We start from the raw sequence: 26,040 nt of genomic DNA on the forward strand, positions 1-26,040 counted from the left end.
CACGTGCTCTATTCATTTTATTCCCCACTGTCTGAGCCAAAAAGAAAGCAATAAGAACAATTAAGACAAACAAGCTTAATGAAGACTAAAGAAACATACACATTCAAATCATGACAACAAGGCTCAAATCAAATACATAGACTGGGGCAAAGGTCAAACACTGAACACATCTCCACTGATGCCCCCTTCTGCTGGGAACAGGACACGATTCACCATCAAACCCACTGAACTGGACCAGGGAACCTAGAAACACCGACATGGTTTGACATGTCACATTATCCTCATGCAATGACATTCATGACAAGATCTATGCAGGAGAATTAGGCATTATGTGCATTCATGTGCTGTCGGAATTATTGGATATTATGTACTAGCTTAATTTCAACTCCATGTTGAAACCATGGCAACTATCTAAACACAGAGCACCATGTCACTTTTAGGCAAAGCTATAACACAACCCTGATCAAACTCAACCGATTTAACTGCCTGATGAGGCAGATGAAAAAAAAGCAGTATAATAAAAGTAATGACCTAATTTCATCACAAACTTTAATTTAATCTGTTTAAATAAACGAACATATATAAAAATACAATTATACATTAATTCTTACTTTACTTTGGCTGTTGATGTGGGTCTAAACATTTCTGCTAACTAAAATAAATTAAAAAATCAACGCCTTACATAATATTCCAGTGGTGTTACACTAATGTAATGATCAGAACCAACATATATTTGAGTCAACAATCTGAACTATTAATAAGACTGTGCATACTGTACACCCTGCCTCCTGTCTTGTTCCTATGTGTGATACACACAAGAGTTAAGTTGGGTCATAACTGTCTCCGCTCATAAACTTTCATTAGTGGCCTAATTAGTTATAGGCCAATACACTTCAACACCTCCATGTCTAGTTCAATTTCAGCAGAGCCCCAAGAACATGCACACAACAGATGTCAGATTCTTCAGCTGTTCATGTGCATTAGATCAGTAGAAGTGAGAAAAGGAACTTAAGTGAGGGGTAGTTGGGAAAGAAAACAAGATTAGCATCTTATGGTTGCAAAACTTTGTAGATTGTTCCTTTACCTGTGAAATTACGCTGACAAAGTGAAAACTTTGACTCTTCCTCGCTGAAAAATTAAATCCATCAAGTCATAATATTTTGTACCCAAAATCTTGAGTAACAATACCAAACAGTGAAGTATTTATTTCAAAATGTACTAATACCAAAGCAATAGCTAATTCTAATGCATGCTGTAAGCTAGAAGCTTACGTCACCAGGTTTCAGCAGATGTTTTATCAATAGAAACAAAGGCCTTTTACCTTGTAACTATAGTTCTACTTTTATTTCAAATGTCTTGAACCATGAACACTGAAGGAATCTGAACTGGGAGAAGCTGAATGCAATTATGGTAATGGTGGTTTAGAACTCCAAAGAGCCCATGCTACTTCACAACATGAGTTTTTATTTAGTTAAACTGTATTTGATTTAGGTATTTTGGATATTGCAAGTTTAAATCAAACTTATTTCATGCGTTTGTTTGACTTGTATACTCTCTTCTTCAGTGAAAATTGGGAGTTTTGACCATATGAGCAATTGTTGTCACCACCACTGGAAACCTTAAAGGAGAGACACCAAACACACTGCCCTCTGTTGGATAATGTGGAACAGACACAACAGTGAGTGCACGATCTGCTCATGACTCAGCACGTACGCAAATAACACGCAAGAAGTAATGATATATGAATCTGTGCTAAGGTTAGTAAGCGAGGCTGATAGCCTCCCCAGATGATCAGTGTTGTAAACTGACAGTTGATGTTTGACTTTCTTTACATGGGGACCCAGCAGCCTTCAAACTCATTTGTAGTCATCTCCACACAAAGCTGGTTTCTCGATAGAATGAAAGATGGGGGAAATGTTTTCCCCACTTTCCCAAAATGTGACAAATACCCAGAGAACTGCAACAGCACAGCTACAAATACAGAAAGAGGAGGAGGAAATCACCACACTGACACTGAGATATGAAGGATCAAAAGCCATCAACAGTGAGCATGCAGAGGCAGATACCAAAACACACAGTATTACACATACAGACTTGTACTTCTATCTTTCTGAGGACACTCATTGAAATAATGCCTAGCTTCTTATCCTAACTCTAGGGCCAGGGTAACTAAAGAAGACATCCCGACAGACACAGCGTAAGAATCCAAAGATGAGGACATTGTTGAGAAGAAGGGTCAGAGGAATTCAGTAACAAGAAGCAGAGCAGCGTGCACTGCAAATTGTGTCGGAAGCATGTTCCCACAAAGACAGGTGATGTCTTTCGACGAGGTGCATTCGAAAAGCGTCAAAAAATGCTAATGTCCACTTGCTCAGGCACTTCTGTTGCACTTTTAGGCTTAAAACAGCGTGGAAATTACCTTGTTTCGTGTCGAAGATGAATGTCGGGGCTTCCAGTCACTCATGACACCCCAGGAGCAATATAGAGGAGGCATGTAAGGTTTTTGTTTTTATCACGTCTAAAGATAAGTCACTAATAAGCTACACTGTTACTGCTACTACCTCAAAAGTGTTTTGTGGACTCAAACACTTCAACCACCCCCCTATTAGCATAGGGCTGAGTAGATAGAGTGAATATTAATTTCTTGGTGAACTATTCCTTTAACCCTCCGACAGCTGTTTAACTATGTGGCAGACAGTGAGGACAAGCAAAAATGTCCTCACCATGTAGGGTCTAACAGTCAAACTGGTCCTCACAAAGACAAAATTACAAGTACACACACACACACACAGACACACAAACACGGACAGACACACACACGGACACACACCCTCATTCTTGGCCTCGGTGCAACGATATTAAAGGCTGTGGGCTTAGAGTGTGTTCCTCTGTGTCTGTGCCACCTGGCAATAATCTAATGGGTGTGAAGGGGGCTCATGGGGTCCATGTCTTTACTTTAACACCGTACACTGCAGGAGGACGACAGGGGACCTGCATAGTTCCTATGATAGGCCCACATGAAGCAGGTACCCATCCTGAAGAGGAGGATTATCAATCCATACCGTCCGGTTCGATCCATTTGCTGCTTTTGTTTTGCTTGGATCGAAAAAAAGGTTCGACCTGTAGTTTTGTCCAAAAGGAAAATCTTCCCTCCATCTTTCTGGATACTTCTTTGATTTGCACTCTGCTCAGTTACAGTCTCATCTTCATTCAGTCCAGTTTGTTAACTAAGCAATGATGACCACAGTTGAAAGCTTTAACACAAATATATCCCTGCTCAGTGTTTCAGTAAAACATTTTTTTCCTGTCCCCCTTCACCGCCCTCAGTCCTGTCAGTGGCCAGGTCAAAGTTCAAAGGCAGGGAAACAGGAAGTTTCAGGGCTCGCTATCTCTGAAAGGTAGTGGATGGCCCCTGCCATACCTGAGGAGGAAAAAAACATTGATTACTCATAGTTTACATTTACTAGTAATATTTCAATCTAATAAAGTCAAAAACACATAAAGCTTGTAGTGCCAGGTCATCTCAGAGTCCATCAGCTATTACCTGATGATGAATTAGCATCTGGGAGCAACGGCCAATATTTAGGGATTCTGGTGTAGACAGCTGGTATTGAGGCCCAGACTGTCTTCTGTTCTCCGTACACTGTTTACAGTCTGACTGGTTTCTTTTATCACACGAGTCAAACATTTCACACACAGTGATATTTTTGTGTAGGTGTTTTAGGTCCTTAATACACTACACTTATTTCTACACAGAGGAGCATATATGCTGTAGCAGGGTAGGAGTCTACTCTACCTTCACACAGACAAAATATCTCATAGTGAGGGCAACATATGAAAATCTGGGAAGTAAATCCTTACCAAGAAATGTCTTCACAATTGTGTTTAGGAAGGTGTGTAATATCATGTCTTAAAATGTTGAAATTCAACTCCCGTGGGAAACCTCCTAAAAAATTGCTCAAAGTTGGGGTACCTGTAACCGATTTTTGAAAAATCGAAAATGTTAAATTTGACTTTAAGTAACTTGTGAGGGGTCAAACTAGGGGTTTTTCATGATTCTGAGTTGATTGCAAGCATTAGTTTTTCACCAAAACCACTCCTTAGTGCAAAAACAGCCACCCCCACTTTTCCCACTCACTGCATTTTCAGCCATTATTCACGAATAAAGGGTTCCAAAAACAATAAAAAATTAAAATAAAAATAACCCAGTTAACACCATGAAAAATTCTATCTTTTTTCTATTTGTCTAAAGCAGAGGTCTTCAACAGGGGGTCCGCGACCCCTAGGGGGTCCGCGGAGGTACTGCAGGGGGGTCGCGAAATCTTTGGTTGATTAGACAATTTTAAAAAAAAATAATTTTTTTTTTTTTTTTCACGAATTTAAATGTCTTTCAATACACATTAACATGCATCCAACATATTGTGAGGCTGATTTGACCCTCTGCCTAACAACCTCCATCCATCCAAGATTAGGTAAGTTGTTTGCTACCCATCAGGGTCCGACATCTCACTAATGTGGTAGTATGTGTGCCATGCACAGATAGCTTGAGGATTCACTGTCTCTTCTACATGTATGTTAAAAATAAAAACATGAATCTGTGAATTACTTGAATAGCTCAGTGTTGTATGCAAGATGTAAAGTGGGAACGGAAAGTATTCAGACCCCTTTAAATATTTCACTCTTTGTGTCATTGCAGCAATTTGCAAAAATCAAAAAAGTTCATTTTATTTCTCATTAATGTACACTCAGCACCCCATCTTGACTGAAAGAAAACAGAAAAGTAGAAATTTTTGCTAATTTATTAAAAAAGAAAAACTGAAATATCACATGGTCATAAGTATTCAGACCCTTTGCTGTGACACTCATATTTAAATCACATGCTGTCCATTTCATCTGATCCTCCTTGAGATGGTTCTACTCCTTCATTGGAGTCCAGCTGGGTTTAATTAAACTGATTGGACTTAATTAGGAAAGGCACACACCTGTCTATATAAGACCTTACAGCTCACAGTGCATGTCAGAGCAAATGAGAATCATGAGGTCGAAGGAACTGCCCAAAGAGACAGACAGAATTGTGGCAAGGCACAGATCTGGCCAAGGTTACAAAAGAATTTCTGCAGCACTCAAGGTTCCTAAGAGTACAGTCCTTACATAATCCTTAAATGGAAGAAGTTTGGGACGACCAGAACTCTTCCTAGGCATGGCTGTCCAGCCAAACTGAGCAATCGTGGGAGAAGAGCCTTGGTGAGAGCGGTTCCACAAAGTCAACTATCACTGCAGTCCTCCACCAGTCGGGGCTTTATGGCAGAGTGGCCCGACGGAAGCCTCTCCTCAGTGCAAGACATATGAAAGCCCGCATAGAGTTTGCCAAAAAACACATGAAGGACTCCCAGATTATGAGAAATAAGATTCTCTGGTCTGATGAGACCAAGTATGAACTTGTTGGCGTTAATTCTAAGCGGTATGTGTGGAGAAAACCAGGCACTGCTCATCACCTGCCCAATACAATCCCAACAGTGAAACATGGTGGTGGCAGCATCATGCTATGGGGGTGTTTTTCAGCTGCAGGGACAGGACGACTGGTTGCAATTGAAGGAAAGATGAATGCGACCAAGTACAGAGATATCCTAGAAGAAAACCTCCTCCAGAGTGCGCTGGCCCTCAGACTGAGCCGAAGGTTCACCTTCCAACAAGGCAATGACCCTAAGCAGACAGCTAAAATAACAAAGGAGTGGCTTCGGAACAACTCTGTGACCATTCTTGACTGGCCCAGCCAGAGCCCTGACCTAAACCCAATTGAGCATCTCTGGAGCAGTGTTGGGAGTAACGGCGTTTAAGTATAACGGCGTTACTAACGGAGTTCTTTTTCAGTAACGGAGTAATCTAATTAATTACTTTTGTCATCGTTACAACGCCGTTATCGTTATTGATAATGTAAAGTGGCGCGTTACTACAATTTGGTTGAATGAAGCGTGCGGTGTCATATTACACCCCAGCTGCGTGGAGAGAGCAGGGCGTGGGGATGACGACACCGTTGCAAACGCGATGATGATTGGCTGGGTGGGCGCGCGGATGCCCTGCTCACGCTGTCTCACTGCACGCTCTGACTACAGCTCAAGACAGCGACAATGGCGAGGAGCCAGGGAAATTCAAACTTCGCTGGCTGCGGTCACAGGAGTTAAAGGATAAGGCTAAGGCAAGTTTGCTGGCAGAGTGCCGTAAAATTGTCCATGAAGAACCACAGCCAGGTACCAGCAGCACATCTTCACATCACACAGATTCAGCCAAAGAGAGCGATTTCTTTGCTCTTGAGGAGGATGAGGACACCTCTTCAGCAGAAAACCAGGTGGCAGACTATATTAGATCTTCAGAACAAAACTTAAACTCTCTGTGTGGATTTTCTCTCATCAAGAAAATTTCACTACGTTACAATGCTGCTACTCCATCTAGTGCACCTGTTGAGAGACTGTTCAGCCTGGGCAAACTTGTTTTCTCTCCGAAGAGGAACAGGCTGTCGGACAAAAGATTTGAAAAGCTTCTCCTCCTACGTTACAACCACTGGTTTAATTGTTAGATGAGAGGAGTATTTCAGTATAGATAGATTAATGCATTGATCATTTTCACTGAGAATGAACAACATGTTAAGCTACATTGAGAGTTGGATAGTGCTCTGTTTATTGTGCAATAATATACAGGTTCAGAGAATTGCACTACTTAAAGGTCAAATTTTCGATTGTTTCTTTTACAGAGATTTGCACTATACTTAATGGCCAGATCTTCCTTTGTTACTTTTTACCCAAGTTTACATTTGCGTGTTTTGCACTTGATTGCAAAGTGTGAATAGCTGAATATTATTTATTTTTAACATTTCATTTTGTTACTGTTCTGAATATTTAAGAGTTGGATAGTGTTCTGTTTATTGTGCAATGGTATACAAGTACAGATAATGGCACTACTTAATGGCCAGATTTTCCTTTGTTTCTTTTTACCCAAGTTTACATTTGCACTTGAATTTTATTTTCAATATTTATTTTTATATGTTTTAATTCTATGCATCATTTGATTTTAGCAAATGGCTGCAATGAAACAGAGTGAAAAATGTAAAGGGGTCTGAATACTTTCCGTACCCACTGTATGTTTATAAATGGCAGTGGCATGGCCACCCTGTACCTTGCACATGTTAAAATTAAAAACATGAATATATGTTCCTGTGTATTATTTGAATAGCTTAGTATTGAATGCACAATATCAGGGTAGTTATGTTTATACATGGCACTAGGCCCAATTTAATATAAAACACAATTTTATACAATATATATAGTAGGGGGTCCCTGCTCCATCTCTCCATCTGTTTGGGGTTCCTTGGCCTGAAAAACGTTAAAGACCCCTGGTTTAAAGCAATAGCCTTATGGAAAGGTAATAATTGTCAGGGCAGCATTAGTTTTTCACCAAAACTGCTCCCTTGTGGAAAAACAGACATTTGAATTTTTAAAAGTAGCGTTATTCGTTTATTTCAGTATCTTGCAGAGTGCTGTGCAGCTGCACCCTCTGTTGGAGACAGGGTTAGGGTTAGGTTAGGGTTAGGGTTAAAACTTTTAAAGGTTTCCTTGTAAGCAGGCAAAGTTTCGAGTTGCTTCATGAGTTGACAGTACAGCCGTGCCCACTTGGCGTATTGGTGATGCCCCGCAGCTGCAAAGATGTCTAGCATCCTGGTGACAATGCAGGACAGGTGCCCATTGTGGTCTGCAAGCCATTCAGTTCTGATGAAGATCTTGATTACATCTACCATGTAGTGGTACTGCACCCAGAGGTGTTCTTCCTCCTTTGGCAAGTCTTTTAAAGATTTCTTCAAACCCCTGTTCAAACACTATAACAACTGGATCTGTGTGTCTGGCTCCCATTTTCCCATCAGCTACCTTCTCCATCAAGGTCCTCATTTCACCAAGCTCCTCCTCAGTGAAGGCATGTTTCATGATGTGCTGATAGATGGCTGCATCAATTAGGAGGTGAGCACGGATTGCCTTGTCAAAACATCCTCCATCCAGGATGTGGTTGGCTGTCGTACTCCCTGGATAGATCAGCTGGATCAGCTCTAGTAGTCCAGAATCCTCCATGATATTACCCAAGGATCCAAGTTAGGACTTCAGCAGGTGAAATCCACCCAACCGTGGAATGATGGGTAGATTTGCCTGGTTTATGATGTCCACAGCTTTGAGCCAGATTAGGAGATTGAACGTCACTATAGTGACTTTGTCTTCAGAGAGCCGCATGCACTCTTTGAGAGCGGTGAAGATGGTGTTGTGGTCATTAGGGTCACCTTCGATGACTGGGAGGAAGTTGATCAGCGTGCTCTGCTTGGCATCATCTGCATGGATACGTTTCATCCAGCCATTCCAGTTGGACTGTGATAAATCAGGATCCTGTGCTTTGATCACCCACCCTGCTGCCCAGAGTGTATCGCCCGGAGTGAGGAGTGGCTGGTCTTGTGTTACAAAGGAGGAGAGCTCAGCGATGGGAAGAAATGTGATGGTGTTTATTACAGTCTGTTTTCTGTTGGTGAATGGAAGAATCTTCACTTCTTGCAGTGGCTTGCAGACCACAATGGGCACCAGGATGCTAGACATCTTTGCAGATGCGGGGCATCACCAATACGCCAAGGGGGCACGGCTGTACTGTCAACTCATGAAGCAACTCGAAACTTTGCCTGCTTACAAGGAAACCTTTAAAAGTTTTAACCCTAACCCTAACCTAACCCTGTCTCCAACAGAGGGTGGAGCTGCACAGCACTCTCTCCTTGCATATATACAAACCCGGGACTGGATCCTTCTTAAGAGCATGTCTTTGGACCCTAGTGACTACGGGTGGACACTAGGTGTTCAGGGATATGAGCCAGTTCCAACACTAGACCCCCTGCAATTGCAATGGAGATTGCAGCGACCGCCGGTGCAGCTGCAAAAAGAATGGTGTCAAGTGTATCTCGGCATGTGGAGTTTGCAAAGGCATTACGTGCAAGAATTGTGTTCATGATGATGTTCAGTTTGGAGAAGACTCAGACATTGACACATGAAGCGTGTGGCAGAGTGGATCAGTATTATGCAAGATACTGAAATAAACGAATAACGCTACTTTTCAAATTAAAATGTCTGTTTTTCCACTAAGGAGCAGTTTTGGTGAAAAACTAATGCTGCCCTGACAATTATTACCTTTCCATGAGGCTATTTCTTTAGACAAATACAAAAAAGATAGAATTTTTCATGGTGTTAACTGGGTTATTTTTTATTTTTTATTGTTTTTGGGGAGGCGGGGGGGGGGGGGGGGGGGGGGGTTTGGAACCCTTTATTCATGAATAATGGCAGAAAATGCAGTGAGTGGGAAAAGTGGGGGTGGCTGTTTTTGCACTAAGGAGTGGTTTTGGTGAAAAACTAATGCTTGCAATCAACTCAGAATCATGAAAAACCCCTAGTTTGACCCCTCACAAGTTACTTAAAGCCAAATTTAACATTTTCGATTTTTCAAAAATCGGTTACAGGTACCCCAACTTTGAGCAATTTTTTAGGAGGTTTCCCACGGGAGTTGAATTTCAACATTTTAAGACATGATATTACACACCTTCCTAAACACAATTGTGAAGAAATTTCTTGGTAAGGATTTACTTCCCAGATTGGTCAAATATCTGCTAAAATGCCCTTACTATCAGTCTGCTGTATAATTGGCCTTGAATGGACAAGAGACTAAATATCTGCAACACAAACAACAGGTCTGCTATAACACTGATTACAAAGATGAGGTTTGAATAATAGTTAAATAATAATAATAACGATTTCTTACCTTCAAAAAGAGAGTAAGGTCTGTCTGGAATGCGACAGCCGTGGGTGCCATAGTCCAAACACCACTCAGCAAACTAAAGAAATGTAATAACATGTTTATAGACATTCATCTTTATGTGTTAGAAAAATAGGAGGAACATTATACATCAAAAAAATTACCTCATTAAATTATTGCTGACAAAAGCACATCCACAGCACCACATCTGCCCCACTGATGAGATTTGGGGAGATGGACTTGTACGAAAAATATCAAGTAATAGTATGTAGACCATTAAGGCTATGAGTAACTAATGGTGAGGAAAATGTAGTCCTTAATGCGTTTCTGCTGTTTCATCACAGACATCATTAATTTGACACTTCACTCGTGTGAAGGCAGCTAGTCCCATCAAACAAGCATGAAATAATACTGCTTTGTAGAATAATAATATCAGCAGGTTATGAGGCTTTTAACAAACAAAATATGCATCTTAGAATTTTTGTATCTTCTTAGTAAGTTACCATATACCTTTACTATTATCTCAACTGTTAATTGATATTGAATATAACTTCTTCAGAGTACTTCAACTGATTTGGCATAATACACTAATGCAACTATTGGCTAATTTGAAAAAGGAAAAGATCAAAATTATCCATCTTTGTCGGAAACAAGCACCTACATTATCTACATGCAGTAGATTCAATAATAAATTGATGAACTGGTACAGAAATTGAAAATATCTAAATCTAATGTCTAAAATCTTAAGTTTGTCTTCTATTTAACCTTTTTTTAATGTTTGGAATCAGATCATCATAAATCAAAAGCTAGATTTAAGGTTAGAACATATATTCATTTTTTGGACCATCGCCCTTGTCCATAAGAATGATCAACTCAATTTTCTCCCACATTACTTTCATGTGAAACACATTTGGATATTAATTAAACAATGCTGATCCAACATCGGATATTATCAAGTTATCCCTTTCATATCTAAAATCAAAGAATCAGCATTAAGAAGACTGTTTTTTTCCTGTGTTAAGCTCCACATACAGTATGTAGGCTGATGCTTTGTCTTACCCTGCAGGCCCGGTACAGGTATTTCTTGTCCTTGGTGATCTTGTATAGAGTAAGGAAGGTGTAGCCGTTGCCCGCGGTGCCGTGACAGATGCCGTAGCCTTTTCTGAGCAGGCCGCGATGCCAGATCACCTCTGCACATTCTGCAGCTTCCTTCAAGTACTTCTCCTCTTTGAAGATCTAGACAGACACATATGAAGACGAATAAAACCAGGGACAGAGAAGCAGTTTGTAACAACCAACCATACATGATCGTGGCATGAAATGATGTAAATAAGACTTTACACTGACAGACCTGACAAATTCATAACACTGAAAAAATGACCATTTTTGCTCCTCTAACTGTCCACTTTCTACTTCTTGGTTAATAGCAGGTTAGGCACCATTAGTTGCATCACTGCCACCTAAAGAATATAATCATTCAATTTAAAGGGTCTGCTCAGCTCATGCTCAGCAGGTCACAATAAAAAGTTAGTGAGAGAAAAGTTATGTGTGGCACAAGATCATGAGGTCTGTGTCAGTTGGATGAGTCTTGACCTCAAAGCATGAGGGTTGTCAGATCTGACTATTGAGAAGATGTGGACAGAGTTGGTGCTTAAAATGTACTATTCCACTAGCTGACAGAAAGTTCAATATCAAATACTAATTTTCAATGCAGTAGAAGTTTTATTTTGTCTTTCCCTGACAAGATTCTATCTCTGAGCTCTGCCGACAGTTCCCTTGATAAAACCAAGTCTAATGTCTGAAATGCACAGTCAGCTGTGAAACCATTGTGTGTATTTGTGTTTGTGTAAGACAGGGGTGTCCAAGCTACAGCTTGCGGGCCAACTGCGGCCCGCCATCCATTTTTAATTTAATTAAAATTAAAAAAATTTTTTTAACTCAGTAGCACTTAAATGGCACTTACTTATAGCACTTTGTTTTCCTTTATGTTTGAAGAAATTGTACTTTCTTGATTCTTGTTGTCCGGGTTTGTACCCTTGCGTACCCCTTCTTGCGTGGTTGCGAGCATTGCCCAATTTTTGTAACTATACGACAAAGCTACGCAAGCCTCACGCAGCCCGAAACGCTGTGATTGGTCCACTAATTACATCCTTTCCGGAGTCATATTTCCGGTTTCATGCCCCATAATACCGGCAGAATCAACAGAAGATTTAGAAGAACAAATATGGACCAAATAGAAGAGCTTTTGGCAGAAGAGATCTGAAAGTATGATCACTTGTATAACCCGTCATTGACGGAATACAAGGACACGCAGATGGCCTGCAATTCCTGGAAGGAGATCTCGGCTAACGTTGGCTTGCAGGTTGACGAGTGTACGAAACTGTGTAGAAAGATCAGGGACAAATTTGTCCTCCAGAAAAAGTAATTAAGTAATAAACAGTCGATGACGACTGCCACACACAAAGAAGGTGTCTCTAAGGTCGTCTTCGACAAAAAACGTTACTCCACCTAGTGTTCTGGCGGTGAATTGCTTTGCTGACTTGCCAGCTGTCCCTCAGAACGCCGCCACGCCCCCCCGCCCTGAGTGACGCGGTTGAGTCACACTGTCAACAGTCCGCTCCAGGGCAGGGGGGCGTGGTGGCGTGAGTGGCCCAGTCCTTCGTATTTTTTTCTGTAGGTGGCCCTCTGGACAAAAAGTTTGGACACCCCTGGTGTAAGAAATGTAACTAGGCTTAATATTCTACAGGTTAACCATAAATATTATAAATATTTAACAAAATAAATACCAAACAAATTACACAACACATTACTGAGCACTGTACATAGAATATACAGTTGCTACAGCAAATGTGAAACCTTCCATTGATAAAATAAATGCAGCCACTAAAAAGCTCCTCCTGCAGCAAGAAATGTCAGAATTGTTCATAGTGAGACAGTAATAAGTCAGAGTGTCTTCCACTGTGTGTTCCTCTGTGTTTTATCAAAGAGCCTCCGCATTAGTGAGAGGAATGAGAAACCTTAGAATAGCAGCATAATAGATGCCAAGTGGCTGCGTAGCTGCCAAGAAGAGAACAAAGTAGCCTGCAAAGCCTTTCTGCTGTGTGTGTGTTCCTGTACTGATATATTTGTGAGGACAATTCCAGGCATAGCCCCTACAGAGTGAGGTCCTCACTTTTTCAATGTGCTGATTAAGGGTTAAGACTCCGTTTAAGGATAAGGGTTAGAATTAGGTTTAGGGAAGGGTTAAACATTTAGTTATGATGGTTAGGGTTAGGGTAAGGGGCTAGTGTGAGTGTCCTCACTAAGATGGAAGTACAAACTTGTGTTTGTCAGCATGCAGCCAGGATATTGAAATGAGAGAGAGTTGGTGTTGTCAGTCAGTCACACGTAGCTTTGTAATAAACTGTCGTCACTTACACCGATGACAAGATAATGTCTGTGCGTCATAAAATAATCAAAAATCATTCTACACATTTCAACATGTCGGTGACTTCAAACACTGTCCATTTAGTACAGAGCCATGCCAGCGTTGTTCATGTGCACGAGTTCAGATATATGCCGTGTGATGTGAACCACACACTACAAACCGTAAACCTGTCTCACCTTATGAGCCATGATGAGCATGTGGACGACCCCAGGTGCTCCGTGACACCAGTGGACCAGGCGGTCGCTCTCGTTGCTCAGGGAGGAGGGGAAGTTCCCCGAGCGAAACTTCTTGTGGCGGACGTAGTCAATGCTGGGACGCACCAACTCAGATAGGATGTCTGCTGGGACCTTTGCTTCTGGCTTAGATTGGACGAAGAGAGAGGGGAGATTACTAATTGGTCAATTCTATTCTATCATCCTATTTGGACAACATGATGGGATTCGTTCTTTTGATCTTTATCACGTTAAAGCAGTTTGAGGCTGGACTGAGTCAGAACAGGAGAGTAAAAATCTGGTTAAGAGACTTGAGCAAATGATAAAGATTGTAGAGACTGATGATATAGTTACAAAACTGAGTGACACATATTAAGAGTATCAATCAGGCAGAGCACTTTACAACGGCATGATGGGTGTGGAATAGCCGTTAAGCTACATTTAAATTCTATCATGTCATTTATCTCTTTGTAGAAATTTTTCGATTTAGTATTACTCATGCTTTGTCATTATAACTATTAAACAAAAAAAATTCAGTTTCAGCAACAACTCCTCCAGATTTGTGCCCATTAAAAAACCTTTTATAATAAATAATTTTTATTAGCAACTGGAGATTGGCCAGACTTTTATCTGAGCTGCGTGACAATGTCTTTAAAATTGCGCTGTTCAGACAGCAGAAACAACCATCCTTCCACCAGGCAGTCGGCCCATTCAGCCACTTCCTGTCACTTACCTGCATGAGTGTGTAATAGATTCCTGCCAGGCCATGAGCAGCACCGATGTACTGCTTTTTGTGCCATTCATAGAGCAGGGGACAGCGTTCTGTCTTCTTTTGATCTGCTGACATGGTCTTCCCCGATTCCAAAATGGCTGTCACCACCTGGAATTTGGAGAGAGAGGAGGGTTTGTTAGGGAAAGTCACTGGTCTGAATATAACCTGACAGAACACCAGTTTGTTCAACCTGTAGAAAATCCACAGAAATCCAATATTGAAGTTTAACTTTGTATGAATATGTAATTAAGCATGATTATGATGTCTGTGTGTGTGTGTGTTGCGTGTGTTATGTGTGTGTGTGTGTGTGTGTGTGTGTGTGTGTGTGTGTGAAGGTCTCCAAACCTTCTGGGGATGTTACATGGGAGGGTATGTGATTAAATTTTGGATCGGATTAATTCAAAATAAAAAGACACTGAAGATTACATAGATCAGAAAATGATTCCCCATCATATGATAGTGTTTCCTATAAATTGTCTAGATGTGGCTTTCCGCCATAGTCTAAGTTGTCCTGGCACAGTTCCATAATGAACCAAAGAATTTACACTTCTCATTATAACACAAGTCAGTGTTTAACTCCACTGATTCCTTGGAGAGCTGTCTTGTGCTCTTTAGGTCTCTCCCTCTTGTGCAATCGCCCATAAAGTTTTTACCATCCACACAAACAACCAGACCTCAGTTTCAGCTGCAGCTGTGTGCATACGCACAAGTTGTTTTAAGTAAATTTCCCTCACATGCAGATCTTCTCTTTTACTCATTTCTGTGTACAATCTATAGCTTATGTATATGAACAAATATATAATTTATGATCTTATGGTGGGAATTACATTCATTGAGAAGTTTGAAAATGTTGTCATATAGTGTAGTAATCCACTTTAGTTTTATGATGACATCATTATAAAATGGCATTAATACAGTTTGAGATATTAACTCCGACCAAACTTCCTGTGAATGAAAAAACACTACCCTCCCCTGGTGTCTTGATTTGATGCCTCTTGTTGATTATCTGTATTAAAAACTTCTCAGAAAATACATTTAACCAACACCTCCTACTATATTCATATTAACTAAACCCTATTGAGAGAAAGATTGTGTCGCAGTAACTCATCGCTGCAGCAACAACAGTGTCCTTCTCTCTGCCCAACTAACGGAACTGATTGAGGCCTTGGTGCTGCCTTCCAAACTGGATTTACTAGGTGTTGTTTCACACATCACTCGTAGCAACACTGCCGCATTATTGGCTCTACTGGTGCGGTTAGCTGGGCAAACAGAAGGAGGCTGTTGTTGGTGTTGTGATGTCCACAGTGTGTGGTTGTCACGTTGTATCTGACTCACTGGTGCAACTGCGACACAAGCATTGTTAGGCCAGACGTGTGATGTCAGATATTTTTCTGCCCTAACAGTTTTTACAATCACAATATACAGTATGGAGATGTTTTAAAACTGTGCTTTGGTCAGGAAGCAGTGTACATAAGATATATGCTGCTGTTCTGATGTACACTGCAGCAGGTCTCTCAGATCCTCTAATCAACATTTTGGGAAACGTGGAATTATATGCATTTTGCCCATAATACATTTACCTGTGTACAGAGGGCTTGCTGAACATTAAGGAAAGACAGGTTAGGATAGCTTTTAAGTGAATGTAAGTATTTGCACTGTAAAAGGAATGTTTAAACTTTGAACATGATATTATATAAATGCAGTTTGTGTCGCAAATCTTTGTATTTTATTCATTCAATTATTTGTGAACATTCATGTTCAAGTTCTAAACATTCTTGACCCTAATTTGAGACCACTACACATGCATCAGTGGTTCCATTATGAAAAGATCAAGCAAGCCCTGAGAGGAGCAATGAGCTGAGAATGTAAAAGAGATCAGCTACAAAGAGGAGCCAGAGATCAATATAATTTTCTCTGAGGGCTTAATATAAGCTCACTGATCAAATATATGTTTTGGGGTCAATGTTTGAGACATAATAGATGTTTTTCTTTTTGTTTTATTTTGTGTTTATGCCACAGTAGGGTCACCATATGTAATGTATTACTTGAACACTTGAGCTGCTTTCAGACATGCACTGATCTCCGGAGGACGTGTATGTGTAAGCGCTGATGTCAGAGTGAGAGCCTGGTGAGTTTCTGCAGACTTTCCCTGCCTGGCACCCCAGTATAAAGTCTGCAGAAACTCTGGAAGAGACGAGCACAGCAGGAGATCCCCCACAGAATTCCCGGCAAGTGAGTGGGGGCTGATGATGCTTTTAAGCAGTTGGAAAAGCACAGCCATACACGTAGAAGACACTGAGACAGAGCTTCTGGTGATAGAAGCCGATACAAGTGTCAATGTGCTGTAAAAAAAGTGAAAATGTGACTTGCTGCTTCTGTCTGCTGCAGCAACCATCACCTGAACCCTGCGGAAAATCTGGTGCTGTTGTGAAAAGGTCTGAGCAGGGAATCTACCACTGTGTTGTGCATGTGTGAAAGGCCAAAAATCTGGACCCAAGATTCTGAAGCTGATTGACAGGACATCGTTGAATACTGGCAGCTGTGGTTGAGGGCTAGAGTGGTCGTCCTCCAACCTGAAGGTCGGCGGTTCGATCCCCAGTCTGAACCATCTGCATGCCGAAGTGTCATTGGGCAAGATGCTGAACCCTCAATAGCCCCCCATAGATTAACAAAGTGCTGCAAGAAGATGCACTGTATGAATGTGTGTGTGAATGGGTGAATGTGAAACTGTACTGTAAAGCGCTTTGAGTGGCGAGTGGCGCTATATAAATACAAATCCATTTACTGTGTTTTGGTTGGAATTATTTGGACTGTGTGGAACAATCACAACAACATACCCCAGCAACTACAAATGACGGCTCATAGAACCGCAGCTACAAGGACCACTACCATGGACCAACGTAGTCATCTCTTCTGAACAGACCAACATTTGACATGAATGAGCAGAGGTATGTGTAGCGCTACCAACTATGCATGGCAATTTGAACATTGTGTGCACCGGGGAAGAAATTTCAGCAATTACGGTACATTACAACAACCTCCTCCTCCTTCTAAATGTTTGTTGTGGTCAGAAACTGTCAACGCTGCCCTGCCCTCTAGTGGATATATAACTTTCCAACCATGCCAACGCAAGGATGCACAGAAGTTTGTGTGCAATAACGGTTACATTGTTTGAAATGGACATACATAAGGGCAGAATAAATTAGCCTTCAGTACTTTTTTTCTTTTCACCCTTTTTACTACATCTAGTGGATGTAACCTGTGGGGCACAACGCCTAAATTCAGCCCAGGAAGTAAATGCTTCATATTTAAGTAAATAAAGAAGAAGTTCTTCTGTCTCTGTTTGGGTACAGGTTTAGAAAGGTTGTGTCAAAGACTGTGTGTGTAGACTGATTTGGTCGAACCAACATGTGACGGTCTGGTCTTCCTATTGCTTCACCAGCTTGTCCCACCTTTATAGCCGTCATAGAGCTACAGAGGAAATATACTGTTGAATACAAATGTTGAAAAGAGCTGTTCTGTTGAGTATTAACATTTAAATAAAATATTCTTTTAAAGTTTTTCGCCTCTTGCTGCCGCCATTACCTCTTTGAAAAACATTTTGTCATTCGTGTCAGAAGCGCAATGAATCATGGGATATGTTGAGCCAGGTCCACCTGGTGAAGCGTCCGTTGCACATTTGTCGGCTGCATTTGTCTGATCCATCAAATTAACAGTTTAGTGGCGCTGCTGTGATTTAATCAATCTACAAATCCAGCCTCCGAAGGAAGTGGCCCCCGAATTGAGACACAGCTCACTAATCCAACAACTTTAATCACAGCAGCAATTTTGACATGATGCAGTTGGTAAACACAGGTTTTACTAAATCACATAAATGACCAATTATAATTTGTATGATTACTAAAACAAAAAGGTATGTGTCATCTATATCATCTCAAAATGAATGCAGTGAAAAAGGACCGTTGTTCTTGGATTGGGGACCAGACAGGGGGTTTCTGTTTGGTTGGTTGCTGGTTTAATTGTCACATTTTAGAGTTGTGTCGCGGATGTTTTTAATAAACCTTCATCCAGGTTTCTGTCGAGATTGTTACCTTACTCTAGTGTTTGGTTTATATACAGTGTGCACTGCATGTATATTCATGTGGGGGTGTAGGGGCTGGGGGTTCTGAGTCAGCAGTTTAATTTGTCAAATAGTGTAGGTGCAGCTGCAATTCGTCCGTCATGACAAAGCAGATTAATGACCAGCTTGTTCATTGACAAATTCCTTCACTCCTTTACGTCTATACTTCAATCTGTTCACCTCAAATGCTCCCTTCTTTTTCCCTACAACTAATTATTCACAACGTGTGCTGTGTAGACTGTGAGAGAAACACACACAGACAAACACACACCTCAATAAGCAATCAGCCGTCTCTCAGAAAGGGAGGAAATTTAATTCAGGGGAACTTAATCTGTTTACTGTGCTAATTAATCACTGGAAACCAACCAGAGCGGGTGGGATTTAGCACCAAGAGGTTTGAGGTGGATCTGTCTATACACAACTGGCCTATCAGAATAAATATAACTAACTGAATCAAGTGTTAAGGCTATTTATTTGCTTGTAAAGGGAACAGAGTCAGGACAAAATCCAAACTGATGACAGGAGCGACAGAGTCTTAGACTCATAGTGCGTCAGTGCTGTCAGTATATGCTGAGTTGCTGACATCAGCTAGAGCTGGAGTGCTGCTGGTAAGTGACCTCATACTTCTACAGTTTAGTTTGAGTAATAGGTCGATGTTGGTCTAATTCAACTCAGCTGATTTTTATAAATTTTTATGGTTTGTAACTTCACTTGTTTGAAATAAAGCTGCCCTCTAATCAGATTCCACACAAGTCTGACTGACAGTCACAGTTCTCAACATCGTCTGTCTCACCACCGAAATGCTGTTCCACATGCTCTTCTAGCCCGAAGCAAACACAAAATATATACTGAATAAATTACTAAGCGGTATTAATGGACTGTGTGCCTCAGTCTGGAAGCAGGGGGACAAATAAATGTTGTTGCTTGTCATCTGTCCAACTATTTGGTCCTGAGCAGGACATCTCAAAAGGTGTATTTAACTGATGAATGTTTCGATAAACATATTTTTATATCAGTTGAGATATCAATAATTATCATGATGAATGTCACATTATTATTTCTTTTTAAAAATGTTAAGTTTGATTATTGCTCCTGAGATAATGTTGTGGTATGAGCAGAAAATGAAAAACACTTAATAAACAGTAAAAAAATTTCGATCAATTATGTGTTATACTGAAACAGCAAGACAGAGTCATGAGGCATGTTTCCCATGAGATAACTGACTTTGGGTTGGTGCTGCAGAAGACAAAGGCTAGTTTTGTCTTTGTCTCATATTGTAGTGATGTGACGAATCTGATATACAGCCTCTGCAGGAAGCCAAACAACAGACAATCTGCTGATGGTAAAAGGCAGACTCCTTAAACCTACTTTTCAGCACTGAGTGACACTACCTACTCTGCAAGCTGTCAGTCAGAGAAGAAAATCCAGTGCAAATAACCAGCCTGAGCACCCAACTATGTCGGGGAAACAGACAGACACACACATACAACACCCTGAAGAAGAGTAAGATAATGAAACAAACATTAGCAAGAATGTTGACAAAGGAAGAAAATGTCTCACAGAGCATCACAGAGAACAACACCATGATACGAGACAAAAGACCATAAAGCTTTCAGATTGCTGCTGTGGACAAAAGAAATGAACAAGAGTGCAGTACTACAGGCAACATGGAGCTTTAAAGGCTCAAAATCTTGAGCCTTTAAGACTACACTGCTACCTACTCTTTTAGCCCTTCTGTCCCTTTGTGTGTGTGTGTGCGTTATTCTTTCACAGTCTAGAAGAAGAGAAGGTATGGTAAGGATAAAGTAAGGCCCAGGAAATCAATGTCAGTGTTTGTCCATGCATGCACGAACAGTTCGGGTGTTTGGCCAGGTACTTTTCCAATAATGACAGCTGGTCCTGCTGTTTCTGCCGTGTGTGTATGTGTGAGTGCATCATGAGGAAAGGAGTAGTGAGTACAGGGATTAATATCCACTCTTGTGTCCCTTTCTCTCCCTCTCCCTCTGTGTGTGTGTGTACGTGTGCATGTGTGTGTGTGTACATGTGCGTGTACTTGTTCACTCTTTTCCCCGCTCAGTGAGAGCAGATGGTTATTACGGCACCCTCACTGAGAAAAATGACTTAATTATCTGAGGATGCTTTCTATGCACATTTTCAATCCAGGTACCTTTGTCCTGATTGATTTCCTACCCTGAAAGAATGAATGGAACTCTTTTCAAATAGGTTATGTGACTCAATTTGAAAAACAATACAGCATTTTCTGACATGAAAAATTACTCATCGACAAAAGGCAAGAAATTCTGTTCTTCATTCCCCAGTTTCAGAGGGAACCTTTCAACAAGATTAAGAAAAGCTACAACAATGACAGCTCAGTTATAGGCTTGGTCCTGTCTATAAATAAGCAAAGATTTATGCACAGAATAAATACAACAGTGATTTCCCTACAATATGCAGGCTAATCTTAACAGTAAATTGAACAGTCCTAATTCAGCTCCAAAATGATCACACGTCCTTCATTAATAAATCATATCCACATCTGTCAACTGCAGCCTAAACCTGCCTCCAAATAAATAATCCAAACTGTATTAGGACTGCAACAGCACCTTATATGCAAAAATTCCCCAATCGGCCACATCTACCCAACAACCATCAATTTGTGCAGGCGTGTGGCCGCACGAGCAGAGGAGAGATAGAGGAAGAGAGTGAGCAGAATCTAAATGACCTGAATAGGATAAATACACACAACTATGATGATTTTACTCAATAAATAAAATGATTAATCATTATCTGGTAATCAGTGTTGACATTGTGGCAGTTGCTTCAAAAATAAAAAAGATTTGACCCATGGACACAGACTAAATGTTTAAACTGATGGATAGTTATATCAGCTGAGTCGGTGTCTGAGAATAAGTAGGCCAGCCAAGTCAGGATGGACTGACTGACTGAATATTCATAATATATAATAAGTGTCGGCTACTCTGTAAATTTGTTTGAGCAGATCATTATATAGGCTCATTTAAAAACCCTAAGAACAGCAGAACATGAGCTCTGGCTTTGTTTGTAAACTAGAGTTCATATCTCAAGATATCTCCAGTAAACTAGAATGCAGTCCCCAAATTCAATCGAGCTGCACCAAATTGCATGTACTCATTGTTGTAAGTTCTGGATCACCGAACCATACCACATCCTTCCACGGGCACTGTGTTACTTGGACTAAAAACAGACCAAAGCCAACATAAAAGGAATTGAAAAAATGCATAAATATGTGGTGTCTTACTTTTGTAATGGTGCTCTCATCCACCGTGTCAGCTCCGATCTCTTTGTTGATGTAGAGCAGAGCATAGAGGTAGCCGGCCCGGCCGTACAACAGCTCGTCTGGCATCTCAGAGTCTGGACTCAGCACTGACCTCTGCAGCTGGAGGAGTCTGACAGGAACAAACAAGAATCACTGATAGGGATGAGGCTGCCATTTAATACGCAACAATATGGTTTAAAGTACACAAAATCTGCTTTCAGATATGCACTGGCCTCCGCAAATCCTCCATATTTTCTACAGAGAAGGAGCATGTGTGAACCGAGATGAAGGAGTGAGACGCTCTGCAGTTTCTACAGATTTGATCTGCCTGACTTCCTAGTAAAAAGTCCGGAGAAATCCAGGAGGTCGTTGTGAGAACACAACAGGGAATTAACCTGCTGGATTCCCCGCGAGTGAGAGTGGGGGTGATGATGCTTCTAAGACGCAACAGACGCAAAGATTTGAAATAGAAAAAGCAGTGACACAATGTCAAGAGTTTGTGGTGATGAGTTCAGGTACGTCAGGATGAAAGGAAGCTGTGAACAGACGTCACTTCAACTAAACACAACACAATGTTTAAAAAAACCATTCCACAGCCCCCTGTACACCGGGAGACTTTAGCTTGTTTGTACTGAGTAGCGTTTAGATTTTCCAACAAAACCCCAAAATCTCAATTTTTCTCACAGCAAACGCTGTTCTCTCCTCCTCCCTCATCTCTGCCCAGCTTAATGACCCGCGTTTTGACGAAAATGTGCAGCGGAAGTATTAGACAAATCTTAGATAAGGCGTTTCAGCAGCCCCCAAAAAAGTGATTACTGTGGAAGAGAAGAGCTCTCTCTGCTGCGGACTTTGGGATTTTGAGCAATGCACAACATATAAATTCTCAAAAAACACATACCATCCACTAGAGGACTGGGAAAGACTGAAACAGCAAAATAGGTCTCCTGTAAATTATTTATATGCCCGTCACACTTGATCATTTTTCTTTGCTTTCTTTATCATGCAAATACTGGAAAAGGATGTGTAAATGTGTCGTCTGAATGCTCTTAACACACAAATACAACACATTTTGTTCACAGCATCCATGTTTTATCCAGGTTATGACTTTAAAGCACATGAACAGAGACCTCGATGAAACTGCACGCCCACCTATGCCTGAAACCTTCACCAATTGGACGGCAGTCAGTCAGACGGTATCCATGCCTCAATGCATACGATCCTTTATCTTCTATTTTACTCAAAATGGGAACTTAACATCATGAACATCTTGCAAAACTTTAAAAAAGACTTGAAACTGAAGAAACTACAGAAACTTACTGACCGCATTGGCCTCACTTTCTAGACCTGAAATCCAAGTGCATTTTTATACACAGTGTATGATCAGATCCCAACCAGCATCCACAGTGGAAGCCACTCACCGAGAGAGGCAGTCTTTGCTGTCAGCAGTGTTGTTGAGTTTGTGGTGGACCACCGCGCCGACTGCCAGTGGCCCTGCATCGCCACACAGGAACGTTACTTTGCGGCTATTCAGGATCCTCATGGCCCTCTTCACATAGTCAAGTGCCCTCTGCAGGTGGGAGGCCTCCTGGGAAACCCGATGCAGCTGCAGGTACAGCAAGGCAATACCTGTTGTAAAAAGAATAGATGTGCTGTAGCCATTAAACTGGGGATAAGTCCTAGATTGATCCTTACATATAGAACTGGCATTTCAACACAGTTTCACGGTGCTGGTGACAGACCTGTCCAGCCAGTGTAGGTGGAGAAGTCATGTGGGTCAGCAGTCTTCAGGCCCTCCTCCATCTGCTGGAGGAGATCTTTGATCTTATTCTGGACCTTATTCTGGAATGCTGCATTCACCTAAGGAGGACAGAGAGCATATTTAGAAACAGCAGCACAAGCAATCAATTACAATTAATGAATAATAATAACAATCAACTGCAGTTTGTCTGTTTCCTAATCTCACATGTCAAAATACTTTCTGTGAAAAAGGCTAGCGTGAGAGTGTCAGAGGCAGAGCATTAACTAAAAACTAATGACACCTGCACAGATTACACCTACAACCTCCCCATACTGCGCTTCTCATGACTCAATCGAATAACGAAGAAATGAAGAAGATTTTCATCTCAAAAGCTTCAGTGAATCAAATGGTAAATGGTAAATGGATTTGTATTTATATAGCGCTTTTCTAGTCTGATGAAGACCACTCAAAGCGCTTTACAGTACAGTTTCACATTCACCCATTCACACACACATTCATACAGTGCATCTACTTGCAGCACTTTGTTATTCTATGGGTTCAGCATCTTGCCCAAGGACACTTCGGCATGCAGATGGTTCAGACTGGGGATCGAACCGCCGACCTTGAGGTTGGAGGACGACCACTCTACCCCTCAGCCACAGCCGCCCCGGAGCGAATCAACAAGCTGCAACTTTACATTTGCCTTGGGGGTCTAAAGCCTGCTGTTGTGTTTGTCCATTGTGGATGTAAGTCATGGGAAGTTTAATGGTTACAGGTATTTTATGACCCAAACCCATTCATCATAAGAATTTTGGGGAAACACACTGTGTTAATAAGGTAATTTTCCACAAGGCTCTATTTACCCTTTACAGACTTAACAGCATAGGTCAGACAGTGCTTTACCATGTTAAAAATGTGTTTTTGGTTTTTCAACATATAATATTAACACAGAGTATGCAATGTAAAAATTACCATGTCCCTTGAAATTGACATAGTTGTATTAAAAGGTGAGGGGAAATTGTTTATTGATATGATTTTAAGTCTGATAATTGAGATTCCATGAAACACCCATACTGTAATTCAGTTACACATACTGTATATAGTTAAATAAAATACAAATTAAAAGTCCCCCATCTGCACCTTGGTATGAATAACAAACAGATTTTTGCTAACTATCAAACGGTGTTGTTCCTTAATTTATGACAATGACTGATGGATTTGAGTTTAAGACAACTATGACTGCACAAATACTGAAAATCACTCATTTTTACAGTATCAGTTTAGGGAAACTACAAATTCAACGTCTCGCATACGTGGTTACATAAAATTACCATAAAAAGTAGGGTCTTTGAAATGCAGTCCTTAAACTGCAGAATTGTCACCTATATTTATTGGTGTTTACTGAAGCCAAAAGTGCTGAATGTTTGCGAGTTAGCAGTAACCATCAGCTCAACATGGAAAGTCATGGTGACAGCCTGGTTTCTGTCGTGGAGGAATTCTCGCCACCACCTTGGCCCGTGCCTGTGGATTTACCTGATGAATTGGACAGCCTAGGTCCCTGTACACTAACTGTCAGGATGTATAGTCACAGGAGGGAAGATACAAATTCCAGAGAGCTTCAATCATTGGAAGCAGAATGAGAGAAGCCCTGAGTGCAGGAGGCCATGATACTTTACAGGAGGAGAAGAGACAGAAATAAAAAGATGATATTGTTTTGGGATAATAACAAGGGGCAAATGAACAATCAGCACAGAGGAACTGGATTTAAACTGTGGTGACTTAATGGGATGGGACCTTTAATGTGCTGACAGTGATGTTTCCAAGTTTCCCATGTACAACAATAGTTCTCAACAATGACACGTGAAGTCTTAAATTGGTTGCTGTAAACCAAATGTCACCAGATTCCAGTGAGCTCTGTGGTGCTGAGGACACACTTCACTATGACACACTGAAACCAGACAGCTCACAGCAACATACACTGTGTGTGTAGCATCAGCTGTCCTGTGTTGCATTTAGTATGGACGTGTGTTAAAGTCAGTACAGTTTATCCCACAAGGCCACCAGTACCTTCACATGTCACTTTTAACATATGTACTTCTATGTTAATCATCACTGAAAAAACTATCAAAGACAAGTTTTGGAAGTGACGCCACAAGTGCAGGTGTGTTACCCAGCTAGCTGCTGTGTCTGTTAGCAAGATGTTCTTTCAAAACAAACATGGTGGGAAACAAAAGCTCTCACCTTTCCCTCTTCGTCAAACGGATCATTGTAGTCTACCTCCGCTTCTGAGTTGGAGGTGACGGCCCGCTGGTCCCAGTCAGGGAAGCGGTTTGGAAACGAGCGCTCCTCCATCTCCGCCTCCGAAGACGTGATGAGCTTCAGCCGCTTGGACACGTTCTCTCCCATGGCTACGGCGGCCCGGCGGGGACAAAAACCCGCAGTCTCACTGTAAAGGGGAAAAAAACGGTTTCGCTTCGTATAATGAATATTTTACAACAAAGTGACGCGAACTAATAGAGTGTTTGTAATTGTATAAGTATAAAGGCGCACAGACTACTTATCATTAAACAACTAAATTAATTTCAAACAAGTTAAGAAAGAAACTCGAAGCCCTGCAGTGCAATGACTACTTCTAGGTTAAGAATGATAGTAGT

At 41.1% G+C, this 26,040-nt stretch overlaps 1 protein-coding gene across 1 annotated transcript; it reads right to left on the bottom strand.

The window, feature by feature from the left end:
* Positions 1–25,792, bottom strand: lancl2 (LanC lantibiotic synthetase component C-like 2 (bacterial)). The gene is made up of 9 exons (XM_061093789.1): positions 25,628–25,792; positions 23,388–23,505; positions 23,067–23,274; positions 21,631–21,778; positions 14,195–14,341; positions 13,426–13,608; positions 10,882–11,058; positions 9,829–9,901; positions 1–3,421 (listed from the first exon to the last, which is right to left on the bottom strand). The coding sequence occupies exons 1-9, from the start codon at positions 25,790–25,792 to the stop codon at positions 3,345–3,347; spliced, it is 1,296 nt and encodes a 431-aa protein (XP_060949772.1). The 3' UTR covers positions 1–3,344.
* Between the last annotated feature and the right edge of the window lie 248 nt (positions 25,793–26,040).

The sequence above is a fragment of the Limanda limanda genome, chromosome 20 (genome assembly GCF_963576545.1).
Source record: "Limanda limanda chromosome 20, fLimLim1.1, whole genome shotgun sequence".
NCBI classification, from domain to species: Eukaryota; Metazoa; Chordata; class Actinopteri; order Pleuronectiformes; family Pleuronectidae; genus Limanda; species Limanda limanda.

Bases quoted from the DNA above. Each gene is read 5' to 3' on its own strand.
- lancl2 (XM_061093789.1), bottom strand. From the start codon at position 25,792: ATGGGAGAGAACGTGTCCAAGCGGCTGAAGCTCATCACGTCTTCGGAG. The intron at 21,779-23,066 runs GTGAGTGGCTTC...TGTTCCTGTCAG, and splicing joins AGCAAAGACTGCCTCTCTCG to ACTCCTCCAGCTGCAGAGGT. The intron at 14,342-21,630 runs GTAAGACACCAC...TCCAAATTCCAG, and splicing joins ATGAGAGCACCATTACAAAA to GTGGTGACAGCCATTTTGGA.